Below are 16,963 nucleotides of genomic sequence, written 5' to 3'. Positions count from 1 at the left end.
AACTCGGCCTGGAAGCGCCACTTACTTGTCTTAATGGAGATAAAGAAATTTAATATTGAAGTCAAATCAATTAAGCAAAAGACCAACCCTCCACTAGAAATGTTACGCCGTGTTTCACGCAGTGTACCTTTAATGTAAAGCTGAGTAAGAAGAACAAACATTTAGAGCAGTTTTATTCTGGAGGTAAAATCAAAGTGACCAGAAGAAAACATTTGTGAGGAAGCACCGCCATCTAGAGGCTACAATGATGAATTACACAATGATCTACATTCAGAATGAACTGTATTAATATTTAAGAAACTGTATGATTTTACCATTTTACATTGATGGCAATTTACATATATTTTTACAGAAATATTTGTCAAGGCAGTATTTTTGGTGACAATAATTACTTTGCTCTATCCAAAATCTTCTTCCAGGTCCCAGTATGCAATGATTTTATGAAATGTGTTTTATCAATTAGAATTAGACCTACAAATGAAGGACTTCAGCATTCAGAATAATCATTGCACCCCTAAATTCAAAGTGAATTTTATTCCAAAAGCATTTAAAAAGGTAAAGGTGCAAACAAAAGGAAAAAGACAATACCACGTTGTGTTCAAAGCTTTACTCTCGCTTCACACCAAAAAAGTATTTTACAGATGTACAAAGTGACAAATAACAGTTGGAATTTGGACGTTTTAGAGTAAGACCAGGTTTGCAAATAAAAACAGGAGTTTGTTGTTGTACAAAATAGTCTGTATATATACACAGTACAAAAGTCATTCATTCCAGTTGCCAAATCTTTCACAAGTCTCTAAAAACACTATAAAAACAAGCATACGAAAATAAAAATGTCTTTACAGGTGGTCGGGTGGTGGGTCACTCCGATGGTCCACACAGAGAAGTGAGGCGGTTCTGAGGAGAACAAAAACAGGCCAGAGTTATACACTAAAACTAGATAATTTTAAAAGGACAAAATAGTGCACTGTTATGGCTTCCTAGATTACTTTGTGCACCCTTGTCTTGATATTTCAGATTCTACAGTTTAAGATTATAATGGGTAGGTGGAAAAGTAAAAAAATATATATATCTAAAAGATTGGTTGGAGCAAAAATGTAAACACAAACTTGTAGCAGTCGAATGCTCTTCAGTGCCGTCTCGTCCAGCAGAGACAGGTCCACAGAGTCCATCTGACTGGCCAACAGCTGAATACTCTGAACACAACAGAACTACAGTTTAACATCAGAGGAGCAGATGGAGCAGAGGAGAGGGTCCGCACGGAGCGGAGGAGAGGGTCCGCACGGAGCGGAGGAGAGGGTCAGTACAGAGCGGAGGAGAGGGTCAGTACAGAGCGGAGGAGAGGGTCCGCACGGAGCGGAGGAGAGGGTCCGCACGGAGCGGAGGAGAGGGTCCGCACGGAGCGGAGGAGAGGGTCAGTACGGAGCGGAGGAGAGGGTCAGTACGGAGCGGAGGAGAGGGTCCGCACGGAGCGGAGGAGAGGGTCCGCACGGAGCGGAGGAGAGGGTCCGCACGGAGCGGAGGAGAGGGTCAGTACAGAGCGGAGGAGAGGGTCAGTACAGAGCGGAGGAGAGGGTCAGTACAGAGCGGAGGAGAGGGTCAGTACGGACGGAGCGGAGCGGAGAGAGGGTCCGCACGGAGCGGAGGAGAGGGTCAGTACAGAGCGGAGGAGAGGGTCAGTACAGAGCGGAGGAGAGGGTCAGTACAGAGCGGAGGAGAGGGTCCGCACGGAGCGGAGGAGAGGGTCAGTACAGAGCGGAGGAGAGGGTCAGTACAGAGCGGAGGAGAGGGTCAGTACAGAGCGGAGGAGAGGGTCAGTACAGAGCGGAGGAGAGGGTCAGTTGGGGCGACAAGAGGGTCAGATGGAGAACAGGAGAGGATCAAGATGGAGAACAAGAGAGGGTCAGGATGGAGCAGAGGATACAGATTGTTCTCCTCTCACCTCCCCGTTGCCGATAGGGACATTGATGACGATATCTTCGTTGCCCCCGGCGATGGGCGATCCGTTCACAGAGATGCTGTAGACACGCTCTTTGTGTCTGGGGACCCTCACAGCTGGAGTCTTGGGCAGCCTGAGGAGCAGAACAGGACCATTTTTATTATGCGCCTTATCATTGGTGTTTAATTTTAATTGCTCCTGGTGCTACATCACTGTACACAGTGTTTTGTTTAAACAAAAATTCTATATGTAGATTAGAAAGGGGAACGTTACTTTTGTATTAAGTACCGTAAAGCCAAACTTACCTGGGGTCGAAGCGTGGTGTAACGAGAGGAGTGGGGCCCATCATGATGGAAGAGTCCAACATGGTCCTGGCCGGAGTCACCATCGGCTTCCTGTTTGACCTAAAATGAGCAGTAACAGTTAAGAGGGACAAAGGAGGGAAACTGACATATTGGGACTCAAGCTGTTTGTTGATAGTGTCTTTAGAAAGACATCTTATCTGAAAAAGTAAACTTGCTGATGTAATGGAGTTGTGGCATTAACAGTTTATACTATGCAAACTAACATAAGAGAATCTTTATTTTGTCTCACAATGTAATAAGAACAGAAGAAACAAAATATATAGTGGAAAGAAGTAACAAAAACAATATTTCACGATTTAATACTACGTAGAACATAAAACTGCAATTAAGATGATTCATGTAGTAGTTTGGAAATAGTTAAAACTGTTGATTAAAAATGCAGTAGTTTCTTTAAAAGGCATGGAAAATATGGAAGCTTATCATCTGTAAAAAATAGTTTCAAGCCAGACTCTCCATTATAATAAACTTGGTTAAACACACCTCTAGTCAAATGTGTAATCTCATCATAGTGCCCTCACCTGCGGATAGTGGAGTTCTGCTTGTTCACAGACAGGGCCTTTGCTCTTTTGGATGTTGTAGGAGGTTTCTTTGTTGCTCTCGTCTGAATCAAAAGAACAAAAAGTAAAATGAGATGAAACCAAAGTCTGAAAATTGGAAGTTGTGAGAGCTGTGTGTGCTTTGTACCTTTCGAGTGGTGCTCGGAGTCTCGTCCTCTGAACTAGATTTGGAGCTGCCCTTTTTCTTTGAAGCTGTGGCTATAAAAGAAATAGTCCATAATTTTCAACTCAAAATGTGAGACAATTTGACCCATGCACCATGTCCCAACTTTTGATTTGTATATTATACAGGAAGGGGAACTGGAGACAATTATGGCATATACAGCCTTAATTTTCTCAAACACTGTTAAATGCTGGAGCAACACAAACAAGTGGAATAAAAACTCACTTTTCTTGACTGACTGCAGAAGAACAGCATGGTCCTCAGCCACAACACTCTCCACAATGGCCGCCTGCTCTTCTCTCTGAAGAAAAAAAAAAAAAGATCAAACGAGTAAATCATTAAAAAAACAAAACAAAAATGTATAAATAATCTTGAATACACAACAGAACTCTCACCTTCGCATTATCCACTTCTGGCGTTTTTGGCTTATCTGCATCTAAATGGCAAAAAAAAAAAAAGATTAATTAACTCAATAAATTAATCAGAATTTATCATTGTCTCCACAACAGGCTAACACATGGAATTTGTAAAGAAAATATTCAAAAAGACTGAACCGCTTAAAACCATTTAAGTTTAACTGCTCATTTGCAAACAAAATCTGACTATTTCACAAGTCGACACATCTAAAATAATTTGACAGCTGATTCAATACATATTCAAACTGACTATAGTGTTGGATCCAGTTGAGCTGCCTGACGGCTTTGGGCAGTTTGATCAGAGCCATGTTGTATCCATTATCCACGTCCTTCAACAACTGACTCAGCTTCTCTTTCAGCTGCACCACTCGTGTCTTCACTGGAAAAACAAGAGGACAGGTTAGGTTCACAACATGACTTCTGTTTTTATTGCTACTTATGGAGAATTTATTATTACCAGTTATATCTTTCTGTTTGTTATTATAATGTATTTGCCAACCTCAAGATCAGGTGTACAATCATTAAATATACATGTGTCACTCTACAAAAAATATCAAGCCTTTGTTGAGGTGTGTTACGCATTTATTTAAATTGAATATTCTTACTGCAAATGTCCGTGAAAACCGCTTTGAGATATCACTTGTGTGACTGAATCTAAGACATTTTTTGTTGATTTTCTATATCAATATTTCCATGAGTTCTGTGTGAGCCACAGAACAATATCATGATTATATCATTTTCTAACAAAATATACATTATTTTATAATAAATAAAATGGTAGTAATCATGTAATAATATTTTGCTTTTTTTTTTTTTTTTTTCATAATCATGGATGACTAAAACGAACCACATTGCTGAAATGGATAAAAGATATCCTTTGAGAAAAAGTGCATGCCATTTCAGCTATGACACAGAAGTTAATATTGATATTATATCTTTGGCCAAAAGGAAACACTACAATTGTTATTTTGTTTGTCTGATAATTGCAGTGTCCATAGATGATGCCATCAAATACTCACTAGTCAGTTTGGTAATTTCACTTATCTTTTTTTACTCATGTTGGTACTCATTCTGTAAAAGGTTTATATGAGATTCTTTTAGTTGTTTAATGCTAGATACAGAAGGAACATATAACCATTTGGTAGTGTCTGTAGACAATGACTTTAAAGTAATAAAATGTATATATTTTTTTAACTTAATAGATAATTTTACCACATTTTTCAAGAAATCTGAACATTAGAAGTGAGGAGAGTTGTGACAACGCAATAATTTATTAAATTAATATTACCCTCAATAAATAAATTGCATTAATATATGAGACTTGTTTCTTTGGTAAAATGCTCTTCATTCAAATGTAGTGTCCGTAGACAATAGACAGTACCCCATTTTAGCAATCAATGAGAAATTTACTAAATAACCTTGTGCTCCAATATTTTGGATTTAAGTACCAGAAATATCAGAAATTAAGTATCTGTCTGTCTTCATTTCTGACTGTGTTCTGTAAGTCACCGTCCTATCTGTCTGTCTTAAGGCAGATTTATTTATTTTGCAGTGGAACTTACTTGGACGACTGTGGGAATACACAGACATACTAGCATAATACTGTTTAACAAATATTACAGGTCTTTACATTATTTATAAATTAAATACTATTTAAATTGGCTTACCTTCGCTATCAAAATCATCGAGAAAAGCTTCGAGTTTGGCCGTCTTAGGGTTGCTCTTAGGTTGCTTTGTGGTCCTCTTTCTTGGAGCCATGGCTGAAACACAAAACAGTCCATCATAAAGCACAATCCGTTTTATAAATTCGCAGTAGTTGTATAAAAGTATCCAAGTTTCACGTCTCCTGCAAAAAACGCTGTTAATAACAAACTGGAGCTAACGTCGCTAACAGTTAATGCTTTCCGCTTCCTTTGGCCTTTTACGTTAATTGTATTATTGTTTAGACCCGTAAACACTTAGTTTAATACATACAGTTGATTATATTCTTCACATGATGTACACAGGATCAAATATATCTACCTTTATTTGTGTTTTGTCTTCTTTTCTTGAGTTTTCGGCCGCTGCACCGTGCACCTCCTCCTCCGCAGAACAATTTTCAAATCTTGGCGCAGGGCGGAACCAAAGGCCGAGAACAGCCAATAAAAAGAGACGTTCTCCTCACGTCAAGTAGATGCAACTTTTAACCAATCACAGCCCAGGACTTTAATGTTTACGGAAATGAAGCGGAAGTGGAGCTAAGTAACATGGCAGTGGCGTGGACAGCGAGAAAACAATAGAAAAATTACAAGAATTAATCGTTTTGTATATGATTTTTTTTGTAGGAAATCATAAAAATGTCGCAAATAGCAGTAACGCAGCTACACCAGGCGCTTAGAAAGGCTTTCCAGTGTATTGAAAATAACCAAAAGACATGGCGGACGGTGCTGGAGGAGTGCGCTCCTCTCATGGTTTCATTGGGAAACTTAGCGGAGCAGTTTGTGGCGCTTTCTAAAGTGGATCTGTCCAAAACGCCGCTCAAAGTGTTCCCAGATCTGGAGGAAAAACTGAGGTTCAAACTTCACCATGCTACAGACACAGTTATGGGCAAACTCCACGAGAAGCTGTGAGTACAACTAATGTCACACTCTAAGAACTGTTCGAGAGAAAGACTTGTTTCTACTGGTCTTAAAATTATAAGATATTAAATTATCAATTACTTTACCAATAATGAATAATAATTTGCGCATTTGTGCTCATAATGTTACCTCAATAATAGTTTCTCTACCAGGCCAATAACTTAAGAATCACCTGAGAATAAGATATGTATTTACATTAAACTAGTATTGTTATTCTATATCCTGTATTTAAATATGTGGGGCTATCTTAATAATATAAACATAGACATTGTGACAGTGGATTTTGAATATTAAATCGAACTGAAAGTCAAAAAAGAATAAACAGTCTCAGATTTTCATCAGTAATACACTTTATTCGTTAATATGTTCAGAAGCTTTGACTCATTATATTTCATACCTTTATTTTGCTAAATTATGTATTTAAAAAGTCTCAAGTTACAATCGAAATCATCAGTTGACTACTCACATAATCATTAATTGCAGCTTTAGAATTTGGAGTGAAGTGAATCATTAGCATGTGTCCATGTTTAACCAGATCTATCCTCTCTCCCTTAGCTCGTCTCTTCAGTCTGTGCGGGACTCCATCAGTTCTCAGGTTTACTCCGTGTTTCAGATCCAGGAGCAGCTCTCACAGACTCTGGATCTCTCAGTTTTAACAGAACGATCTGCTGCAGCTCCGTCTATCGCTGATATGATGCAGTGGCTCCAGGACGCAGACAGACACTACAGACAACAGTATCCTTAAAACTAAATAATGATGTCATTGTCTACTAGTGTTACACACAACAGGTTTCTTCTAAGTATTCTATTTAGAGCAACATCGGTTCAGGTGATAGAGATCGTTTACCTAGAAAGATTTTGTTTTGTTGTGCCACTGAGAAAAGCATGACATCCATATTGCATACACATAGTTCTCCACAAGCTTAGACTTAGACTTAGGCTTAGACAAACTTTATTGATCAATAAGGGAAATTATTTGGACACAGTAGCTCACATATCACAATATATTATAATAACAAAGAGTAAAATCTATAAATGGGTATAATAAATTGTGAATAAGTAGTAAGAGACTACTTATTTATGGAAACAATATAGTCATATTTTATATGCAATGTAAAACTCAAATATTTAATGATCTAGAGCAGATATGTCAAACTCAGGCCCAGGGGCGTGATATAATTATATCTGATATGATCTTGCATATCAAATATGTATTAGAGCTGGCCCCTCAGCTACAGATAGACTATAGAGACATTATTTATTAAAAATTGTGTTACTATTTTATATTATGCTTGCTTAAGCAAAACTATTACTAAACATTTATGTTAATAAGATAAATAAGAAAAAGTTTAACATTACATATCTCAAAAGAAGCAAAAACATGCAGATGTTGGAGAAATGTTTCAATAAATATTTAGTTTGGACCACGACTTAGTCCCAGTTTTTAATTTTGGCCCTCTGTGAATTTGTTGATCTAGAGGAACTATTTTGTCAAAATAAATTTCCTAGTTTGTTTTTTCAGTTATGGGATGGAAATTGTAATTTGTTTGTGTGTTTTCAGAAGCTCAATGTATTTCAGATTTTTCCTAAGTGCTTGTTCAGGTTTATAAAAAGGAAGACTCTGTTATTGACTCTGAGACCAGACGACTTCTTTCAAATAGAATCAGCTCCTGAAAGATGGAAATCACTGAACTATCCAAATAAAGAGGACAAGATCACTGGTACAAACACAAATTATTTCTTACATTAACACATTTGGAAAACTTTGGAAAACGTTTTCAGAAAAGAACTTAAATATGAGAAGAATAACCTAAATATACAAGAAACAACATTATAACACAGATTTTTTTTTTTTTAAATAGTGTAATATGGGCCTTTTAACTAACAATTCCTCTGTTTGATTTCAGATATGCTGTGTAAAGTGTCCTTCTTCATGGAGTCACAATGAAGACTGTAAAATGGACTTAAGATGGACCCAAATACAGACAAGATGAAATGATCAGAACAAATCCAGTGAAGCTGTATGGATTTTAAAAACACAGAGGAGCATCACTTTTTGACATCAGCAGGTGGAACATTTTGAACTCTTGGGAACGAGATGGACTGTGGGATTACTCAAACATGTATAAATTAACTCTTTTGGTACCACTTTATAATAATTACTACACCTTAATTAGCCTTAATAAATGAGTTAGTTAAATGTTAACTAGTTTCTAAACCTAAACAATTGTGAATAAACGATTTGTTCACTGTATTTGTTCATGCTTTATTAAGGCTATTAAAAGTGCAGATATTATAAAGTTTTCCTGTTTTTTGTGAATTTTTGTGGCCTTTCCAGATTTGGTATTTCATCTCTGAGATAAGTCAATCAGTCAATAACTTTTCATACTTGTTGGATATCTAATTTTGTACATACAATTTAGATTTTAAATAAATCAATACAATAAATTATAAAGCCAAAGTTCTTTAGCAAACCATTTATTGCACAGATATAGAACAGGAAATATACAATACTGTTAAATAATACCAAATAACACTGCAATTTCACAACAAGTGCCATCATAAAAGCCACAGGATAAATAAGTTAAATAGAACTTCTTCAGGCCAGTATGAGAAACATACATTCAATACTCAAATACTTCAGTACTGAGAAGCAACATCATAATTAAATGTGAAATATATAGGTTCATAATTGCGTATATTAACAAATGTAAGATATCAGTGTGTATGTTACAGTCTGAAACAATGCTGACAATATTAGCCTGGCTAGTCCACTGACTTTACTGCTGAGTAAACCCAGACAATTAACAAATCACTTCCATACAGAAACATGACACAAAATAAGACCATAGCAATTTGACCTTCTTTTTTTTAAGCTGTAGGAGCTTTGTCAGCCAAAATAATATTTATTTATATGTATCTAAAATAAAAATACATTGCACTCCATGTGAGAATTATTTCTGGACTTGGACTGCAGTACCGTCAGTAGCCACTAATCAAACACACCTTATTCCTGCTCTTTATGGAGCTCAAGAGTGACTGCCCACCTCCTGGTTCCAGAAATACATTTTCCATTCATTTTTCCCATAAATATTTAGAAAAAAATAAATAAATACAAATTAAGAGTTTAAAGGCCTCAAGTGGAGGAGTTCAAGTATCTTGGGGTCTTGTTCACGAGTGAGGGGAGGATGGAGCGTGAGATTGAGAGGTGGATCAGTGTCAGTAGTGATGCGGTCGCTGTATTGAACCATTGAGGTGAAGAGGGAGCTGGGCCGAAAGGCAAAGCTCTCAATTTACCATCAGTCTCCGTTCCTCCCCTCACCTATGGTCATGAGCTCTGAGTAATGGCCGAAAGGACGGGATCGTGGATGCAAGCGGCCGAAATGAGTTTCCTCCACAGGGTGGCTGGGCGCTCCCTTAGAGATAGGGTGAGGAGCTCAGTCACATGGGAGGAGCTCTGAGTAGAGCTGCTGCTCCTTCATGTCGAGCGGAGCCAGTTGAGGTGGTTCGGGCATCTGTTCCTGGGTGCCTCCCTCGGGAGGTGTTCTGGGCATGTCCCACCGGAAAGAGGCCCTGGGGAAGACCCAAGACACACTGGGGGACCCCAAGGCATTCTCTGGGCTGGCCTGGGAACACCTTGGGGTCCCCCCAGAGGAGCTGGAGGAAGTGTTCGAGGTGAAGGAAGTCTGGGAGTCCCTGCTTAGACTGCTGCCCCTTGACCCGGCCCCGGATAAGTGGAAGAAAATGGATGGATGGTTTAAAGGCATCATGGAGGCTAACCAGATATGAGCCAGAGTGGACTTTAAAGTGGGCGGGACTGTTGAGCTCCATATGCTCCGCCTATTAACCTCTCTTCCTGGGCTGTGATTGGTCACCAACAAAGCAAACTATATGAAACAGTCAGATGGATAACCAGGCCAATGTAACATAAGAAATATCAAAATCAACTTAACTACTTTTCTGTTTGCTATACATACTCTTTCAACGGTACACTGTTGGTCGTGATCGGTTTGGGCACGTCTGGAATTGTCGCCGGCGAATTAGCGAAACTCCTGCCCATGTAGCCTCTCCTGTACCTGCCTCCTTTCTCTATGGCGGGACACGTACTGCTAAGAACCGCTCCGCTAATCATCAAAATCACCGCCGCAGCCCATCCTAAGTAAATCGCCTGGCCCAGCTCGCGTTTGTGCATCACGGGGACGTTCGGGTTGTAGAAATCTTGTACCACCGTGTTTGCCGTCCACGAAATAGGAACTAGCACGCACAATCCGGTTAAAATAAACAAAACACCACCGGATAATGCGATTCCTGCTTTAGCACGCCTGTCATCTCCCGCACACGTCGTACATTTCATGCCACAACACGAGACGGTGCAAGAAAGCCACCCCATGAAGATAGCGATGCACATTAACGCCCTCGCGGCTTGAATGTCGGGTGGCAGCGCTAGCATGGAGTCGTAGGTTTTGCACTGCATGTGGCCCGTGGTTTGGTAGATGCAGTTCATCCAGATGCCCTCCCATTTGATTTCGGAGGTGAGGAGGTTGGGGCCGATGAACGCGGAGACCTTCCACTGGGGTAAAGCCGTGACCGCGATCGCCATGATCCAACCGGTAACCGCGCACGTGAAGCTAATCAGTTGCATTCCAGTGTTCACCATGATGCCAGCAAGTTCGAAAATTTGCTCAGAATTATTTAAAGTAATTAATAGTTTTGTCTGGCAAAGTTTTAGTTTTGTTCAATAAAAAAAAAAAGTCAGAATTTTTTTTTTTTTGTGAAAATTGTGAATTATGTTATAGGTCTAATGTACGGCGTCCTAGTTAGGTCCAAAAATGTTTAACAAATAGCTTCTCTGGGCAAATCGTCCACAAAGAAACAAAATATTTTCAATGAATAATGAAAATGTAAGCCACGGTATTGTGTGACGAGGAATGGTGTCTGTTACAGTAACCAGGTTTAGTCGACAAAAACAAAAAAGGTTAAGTTAGAATGTTGTTAGCATGTTGTATTTTTCCAATAATTAAATTAAAATAAAATAAAATTATTATTCCAGATTTGTTCAGACGTCAGATTTACCAGTTCCAAGGATTGTGTTCCCCAACCTCCTTTATGAAGTCCAAGATATTTGTCCAGGTTCAGAAAGCAGAAAATTGGAAAACAAAATCCAAATGACGAGTGGAGATTTTTCCACGTCCAAAATAATAATAATTTAAAAAATTACAGTAATAAAATAATTGCTCCTCCTTTGATGAGAGTTTGAATATAGTTCGCAAAGTAAATCCACAAGGTTTCTGTCAATTGTTGTTAAAACTAGCAATTTTTAGAAATGTCCAAAACTGTCTTGCAACTGTATTTGGTATATTCCATTCAAAAAAACTTTATATTTCTTGTAGTAAAATTAATTCCTATCTTGAAAAAAGCAAAAACAAAGATGAGAACTTTGAAAGTGAATTCCTGTTTTCCAGTGATGTTTATATCTCCGTCAGTATCCCATAGCAACGGTGTAGAGTCCATCGAATGTCAGCTTGTTAGAATCCATTTTGAAAATATGTCTTTTGAAAATATGATCTTCTTTCTCTCTCTTCTTCTCAAACTCGTTCAGACTTTCTCTTCTTCGTCATCTCTCAGTTTTGTATGAATAATTGAGGGTGCCATAGCGATGCATCGGAGCGCGGAGGGTCCTGTATGGTCCTGCGAGGTCTGAAAGCGGATCTGAACCAGGTTTAGTACAGGTCTAGTCCCGGTCTATGGCCAGTGTAAGGGACACCGGGGCGCTCGTGTTGGTTTACCTGGAATGGGTCAGAACTCAGTAACATGAGATGGACGATTGGAGTCAGAGAGTGTATCCTGACCAGAGCGCTACAAGATGAAACAAATGAAAATAAAGTTACATTTGGCCAAACAATCACAATTATTGTCCATTTTAAATATACAATGTGTAACTTTTCTAGTCGTGGGCCTGTCACAAACTTATCTCTATATGGACATGTTAATGCTTTGCCTCGAATGTTCCACAGTTTGGCATTAAATATATCTACACTACCAGTCAAAAGGTTTAGAACACCCTAATTTTTCCAGTTATTTATTGCAATTCAAGTCCAATGAAGACCTTGAAATGGTACAAAGGTAAGAACTGAACAGACAGAGGTTAAAAAAAAAAGATAGAAGATAAAGAAAAAAAAAAAACACAAGTCCAAGCTCTGCCAAAACGACCTCAGGAAAAAAGAACAAGATGGTGAAGCTTGAAAACATGGAGTGTTCAGCAGCACAGTGTCCAGACTTAAAGCCCATGGAGCTGGTTTGGGATGAACTGGACAGAAGAGTGAAGCAACCTACAAGTGCCACACATTTATGGAACTTCTACAACAGACTTCGGAAGAACTTTCTGAACAATATTTGATTTCTATTGTAAAAAGAACGAGCCACGAGGGTGTTCAGCTGTTGTATTTGCCAAAGGTGGACAATTTGATGAATCAAAAGTTTAGAATAGGTTTGGTCAACAGTAAACATTAACAGTAAAAAAAATGGAAAAAGTGTGGTGTTCTAAAACTTTGGACTGGTAGTGTATTATGCATTCAATCACAGGTGTTTTTATTACTCAGAAAAGGTTGGTTACGCTTTGTGACCTCTAATCAAGTTAGATATCTAGAAAATAAAGCATTCTTAGTGTGAGTGGAGGTGCCGCTCCTCCACAGATCTGACCTGTAACTTGACTTAGCAGCATCAAATACTTGCCTCCATAGTGCTTGATAGGATTAGCACCATGCTGTGGAACATTCCAGGCAAAGAATTGACATCTCCATAGATATAAGCCTTCTTATGGTACGTGCCATCCCTTTTCCACAGATCTGAGCTGTCACTTGCTCATCTCCATACAGGGAGACAAGTTTAATGCCATAGACTACTGTTTGACATTTCAGGCATCTCTATGGAGACGAGAAGGTGGCAGACCCTCTTTGAAAAAAGTTACATGATTTTATTCTCAAAATCTGGTAAAATCTGAAAATATATTACCATTCAAACAATAATCATCCATTCATATAACATTTTAAATATAATATGTTTTAGATTGAATTGACAAATACCTTTTGTTGAAACATAAGAAGCAAGAATTTTTAAATAACAGATAATATTCAGTTATTTTAGCAGTAACATTTGTTGAATCAAATCACAAAAAAGGGTTAAAAACCTCTAGTGAAAATCTTAAATTTTCCTGCCTCGTAAAGTGAAAAACAAAGGTTAAGTCCTTACCCAATTGTTGTCTATGGAAATCAGTTTACATTTCACTACTCATCTTCAAAATCTGCCTCCACAACAGGATACAAAATTCTTTTAAATCCACAAATTTCTTCTAAAAATGTCAAAAAACTCAATAATCCTTCTGTGCTTTGTAATCCTTTCGCTTGAATCGAAACAGTTGTATTTTTCGCTGAGACAAAGCAGGTGTAAATCCTCCTCCTCTGCTCCTCGCTTGTTTCAGATCAAGTGTTGATAGTAAAATGGGGTCCAGGACAGAAGTGGTCCTTGAGATTTCTCCCCTCCCCCCTTCACCAGAAATAATGGTACGATCCAACCACATTAAAACTGTATAGCAAATCTGGACGTTTATATATAGACAAACATACACACATTTTAGCTCCAAACTTGAGCATGTGGTGTGTGTACAAGACAAAACGTGCAGTGGACAGTGGGGCCTCTTGCTGTGCTCAAAGGGAAAAATGTGGTCTGCTTTTGAATGTTTTGTTTTGGGCCTAAATGAATTGAAAGTGATTCGCTGAAAAGACAACAGTTTGTGAAGAGAGAGACGCAGACACAGAGACACAGAGACAGAGAGAGTGGTGTGTTTGTGTTGGAGCTGAGCATAAAAGGGACAAAACTAGTAAAGAAAGAAGTAAAGTTTATCCGACAAAACAAGGAATTTTTTACATTTTATATGTGGATTATAATTTTTAAAAAATCCTATTAAAATGCAGTATTCATGCTTTGTAACTAAATTATTGATAACTCAGCCATGGCATTTTATATAATATGAATTAAAGGTGTTTTGTTTTTTTTGTTTTTTCTGGTAAAGAGTCACCATCTGCTTGTCTTATGAAGATGTTATTGCTGTGTCTCAGAGATGTTCCGAAGTTTGGCATTACACTTCAATCAATCTCACATTTATTCAAACATGTTTAACAAAGACACATCACTTGCTCATTTAATGCTTTACTGTGTAACATTCCAAACAACTCAGTAACATCGCCATGGAGCTGTTTTCTGGGGGACCCTCCAACAGAAAAGTTGTGTGATAAATCTTTCAATATCGGTCAAATGTTTGGGTTTATAGAAATGAAAAATTGGGACTGTTGCCATAGTAATTAATAATTTGATATGAATTATACAGTTATGAGAATGGTCTTTAAAATTGTGCCTTTAATATTGTAAGAAATTGAAAATTTTAGTGGTTAGTTATTCATGCATGATTTCTCTACACCTTGACTCTCCCTCTGCCTGCACAGGACAGAAAGCAATGAAAATTAGGCTAAAAACAATAGCTGCATATTTTCTAGCGTATTCTAGAAGTGATTTGTGCAGTTTGAAAATATTTAGTTTTGTTTTATTCTCCGTGGCCCTCTTCTCTCCCTTGAGCTGTGCACTGTGTATAAATTAAACATTTGTGTAACGCGATCGTCCTCTTCTCTCGTTTACATTACGAGCTCCGTCTCCGTAGAAACAGTCACCCTGGTAACGGCCGTCCACAATGTCCACGGAAACGAGAGGAAATAGGAAGCAGAGTGCATCATGTGACACAAACAGGAAGCACGCATGGAGCAGCTCTGGTATCAGGATTTACAGTCCAGTGGAGGGGTTCAGGTTTCAGTGTGTGAAAAACAGATTTTTTGCAGATTGACCAGAACTTTAAAAACCTCTGAACCTGTGACACATGAAGTAGTTATGGTGATAAGGCCGCACAGTTTGGAGGAGGAAGAGCATTCGAGAGAAGACTGACATCTGAAGTGATAAACTAGACAAGAACTTCATTCATTTCAGAACATTTTTGCAGAGGTCTTAAAATAATAAAGCCGCACATTTGCAATGTACTTTACCTCTCTCAAAGCAGTAGCTCTAATAAAATACTATTGTAGCCACAGCTGCCCTGGGACAAACTGACAGAAATAAGGCTGCCAATCTGCGCCATCTATCACCACTTTCATACTAGGCGGTGAAGTGCCTTGCCTAAGGACAGACAGAGCTTGATTGTTGATTGGAGGGTCACTGCTCTAACCACTGAGCCACTGCCGTCCCAACTGGTAGTGTTGTACTCGAGACCCGTCTTTTTACGGTTTTGGACTCGTCTCAGACTCGAGTGCATTTGGTCTCAGTCTTGTCTCAGTCTCAAAGTCTGACTCTCGATGAGTGTGATCACATTTCAGTACGGCTGGTAAATGTGCAGAGGCTAAATATCACTGCAAAACCAGTAAGAGAATGTAACTGTAAATGTAATGAACTTGAAAAAACTGACTTGATTCACTTTGAAGTTGTTTTCTGCGAAGTGCAAGTGGAAGTGGGATTAAAGAAGAGGTTCTCAAACTGTGAGTGTGTGTTTGTTTGACCTGTTTTAATCTTAAATTAACATAAATCTATCTCCATTCTATCTATGATATAATCTATGATTAATTACAAAAAACATTAATATATGTGCCAAAATAACTGTAAAATACAAATAAACGTGGAAGAAGATGGTCTTGATTTGGTCTTGATGGTCTGTGGTCTTGGTCTCGTCTCGCCTCTCAGGACCCTGTGGTCTCGGACTGGCCTTGGTCTCGATTAGTGCGGTCTTGATTACATGTTACGACCCCCACAAGGTGAGTCCCAACATACTTAAAAAGGACACAGCAGTCAAAATATAGCTCTTTAATTTCTTTTATTTATCTTTGGTTCTTATTTTGATTTATTTTTACGTTAAAAAAAAAAAAAAAAAAAGCCCTCCTGTGCCCGCGCGTAACACTACAACACTACCAACTGGTACAGGAGATTTAGTTCTTTGCAGAGGACTTTATATAATTTAAATAACTGCAGCCTTTGCAATTTTATAATTCCAGCTATTCAAATTGCAATTTTGATTTGACATATGATTTTTTTTTTTCAAATACTATAGCCTTGAAACCTGTTGAATCATTGTATACATGTGCAGTTAATATTGGTAATAAGAAACCCTGACAGTATCACCACTGTTCTATTCTTGAAAAATACAATTTATTACATTTTGAAAATCTAATGATGCAGTATATGCAAATATTAGTTTGCTTTTCAAAATTCTTAATGGTGCTGCTCCTCTGAGGGGTTTCGTCTCATTGATCTCTGTCCCCAACTATAAGAGTGCACTCACCAAATCCTCTTTTTCCTCTGTTACTGTGAGTCAGTGGAATCATTTGCCAATTTGAGATTCAAACCTGCACAGGTTTTCAAACGTTTGCACATGTCACAAAGACGTGGCTCATCTCTAAACAAGTTTGTACACATTACAGATGAGTGAGTTGAGTGATCAGTAGAATGTAGAATGCATGTGCGTGCAGATGTTGAGACTTGATAGATGGTGGAAGAGGGTAAGTGCATGTGCTTGTGTGTCTGGTGATGCTGTTTTAAGAATAGTATTTCAGTAGTATATAAGCGCTTGTGTTGCTTTTTTTTGTATGAAAAGCACTCTATAAATAAAGTTAGATTTGATTTTGATTTCAACACTGTGACCCTAAGTAATATCAGTTTTAGTTTATTTTTGGTCAGTTTCTCTCTATACACTGAATCTGTACTTTTAGTATTTCCACCAACCTGCTCAGGGATTACACGTGTAAATGAACATTCATGTTGTAACCTGCACCAGCATCTCTCCTATGACCTCTCTCTTGGTTAATGTATTGTTGTGCA

General features: G+C 38.3%; 3 protein-coding genes across 3 annotated transcripts; 1 reads left to right on the top strand and 2 right to left on the bottom strand.

The window, feature by feature from the left end:
* Positions 1-592: 592 nt before the first annotated feature.
* Positions 593-5,548, bottom strand: cdca8 (cell division cycle associated 8). The gene is made up of 11 exons (XM_020923817.2): positions 5,463-5,548; positions 5,108-5,200; positions 3,691-3,819; positions 3,420-3,460; positions 3,250-3,325; positions 2,989-3,059; positions 2,823-2,905; positions 2,245-2,343; positions 1,943-2,072; positions 1,110-1,196; positions 593-897 (listed from the first exon to the last, which is right to left on the bottom strand). The coding sequence occupies exons 2-11, from the start codon at positions 5,196-5,198 to the stop codon at positions 862-864; spliced, it is 843 nt and encodes a 280-aa protein (XP_020779476.1). The 5' UTR covers positions 5,199-5,200; positions 5,463-5,548; the 3' UTR covers positions 593-861.
* A 116-nt stretch (positions 5,549-5,664) lies between these two features.
* c19h1orf109 (c19h1orf109 homolog (H. sapiens)) lies at positions 5,665-8,358 on the top strand. The gene is made up of 4 exons (XM_020923812.2): positions 5,665-6,045; positions 6,614-6,793; positions 7,661-7,779; positions 7,966-8,358. Exons 1-4 carry the CDS (start codon positions 5,777-5,779, stop codon positions 8,004-8,006), a joined length of 609 nt encoding a protein of 202 aa, XP_020779471.2. The 5' UTR covers positions 5,665-5,776; the 3' UTR covers positions 8,007-8,358.
* A 1,338-nt stretch (positions 8,359-9,696) lies between these two features.
* cldn35 (claudin 35) lies at positions 9,697-10,715 on the bottom strand. The gene has a single exon (XM_020923809.2). The coding sequence runs from the start codon at positions 10,713-10,715 to the stop codon at positions 10,026-10,028; it is 690 nt and encodes a 229-aa protein (XP_020779468.1). The 3' UTR covers positions 9,697-10,025.
* Between the last annotated feature and the right edge of the window lie 6,248 nt (positions 10,716-16,963).

Source organism: Boleophthalmus pectinirostris, unplaced genomic scaffold (assembly GCF_026225935.1).
Source record: "Boleophthalmus pectinirostris isolate CB_2022bp ecotype Guang Dong unplaced genomic scaffold, ASM2622593v1 HiC_scaffold_21, whole genome shotgun sequence".
Classification (NCBI taxonomy): Eukaryota; Metazoa; Chordata; class Actinopteri; order Gobiiformes; family Gobiidae; genus Boleophthalmus; species Boleophthalmus pectinirostris.
This window is presented reverse-complemented; position numbering and strand designations above follow the sequence as displayed.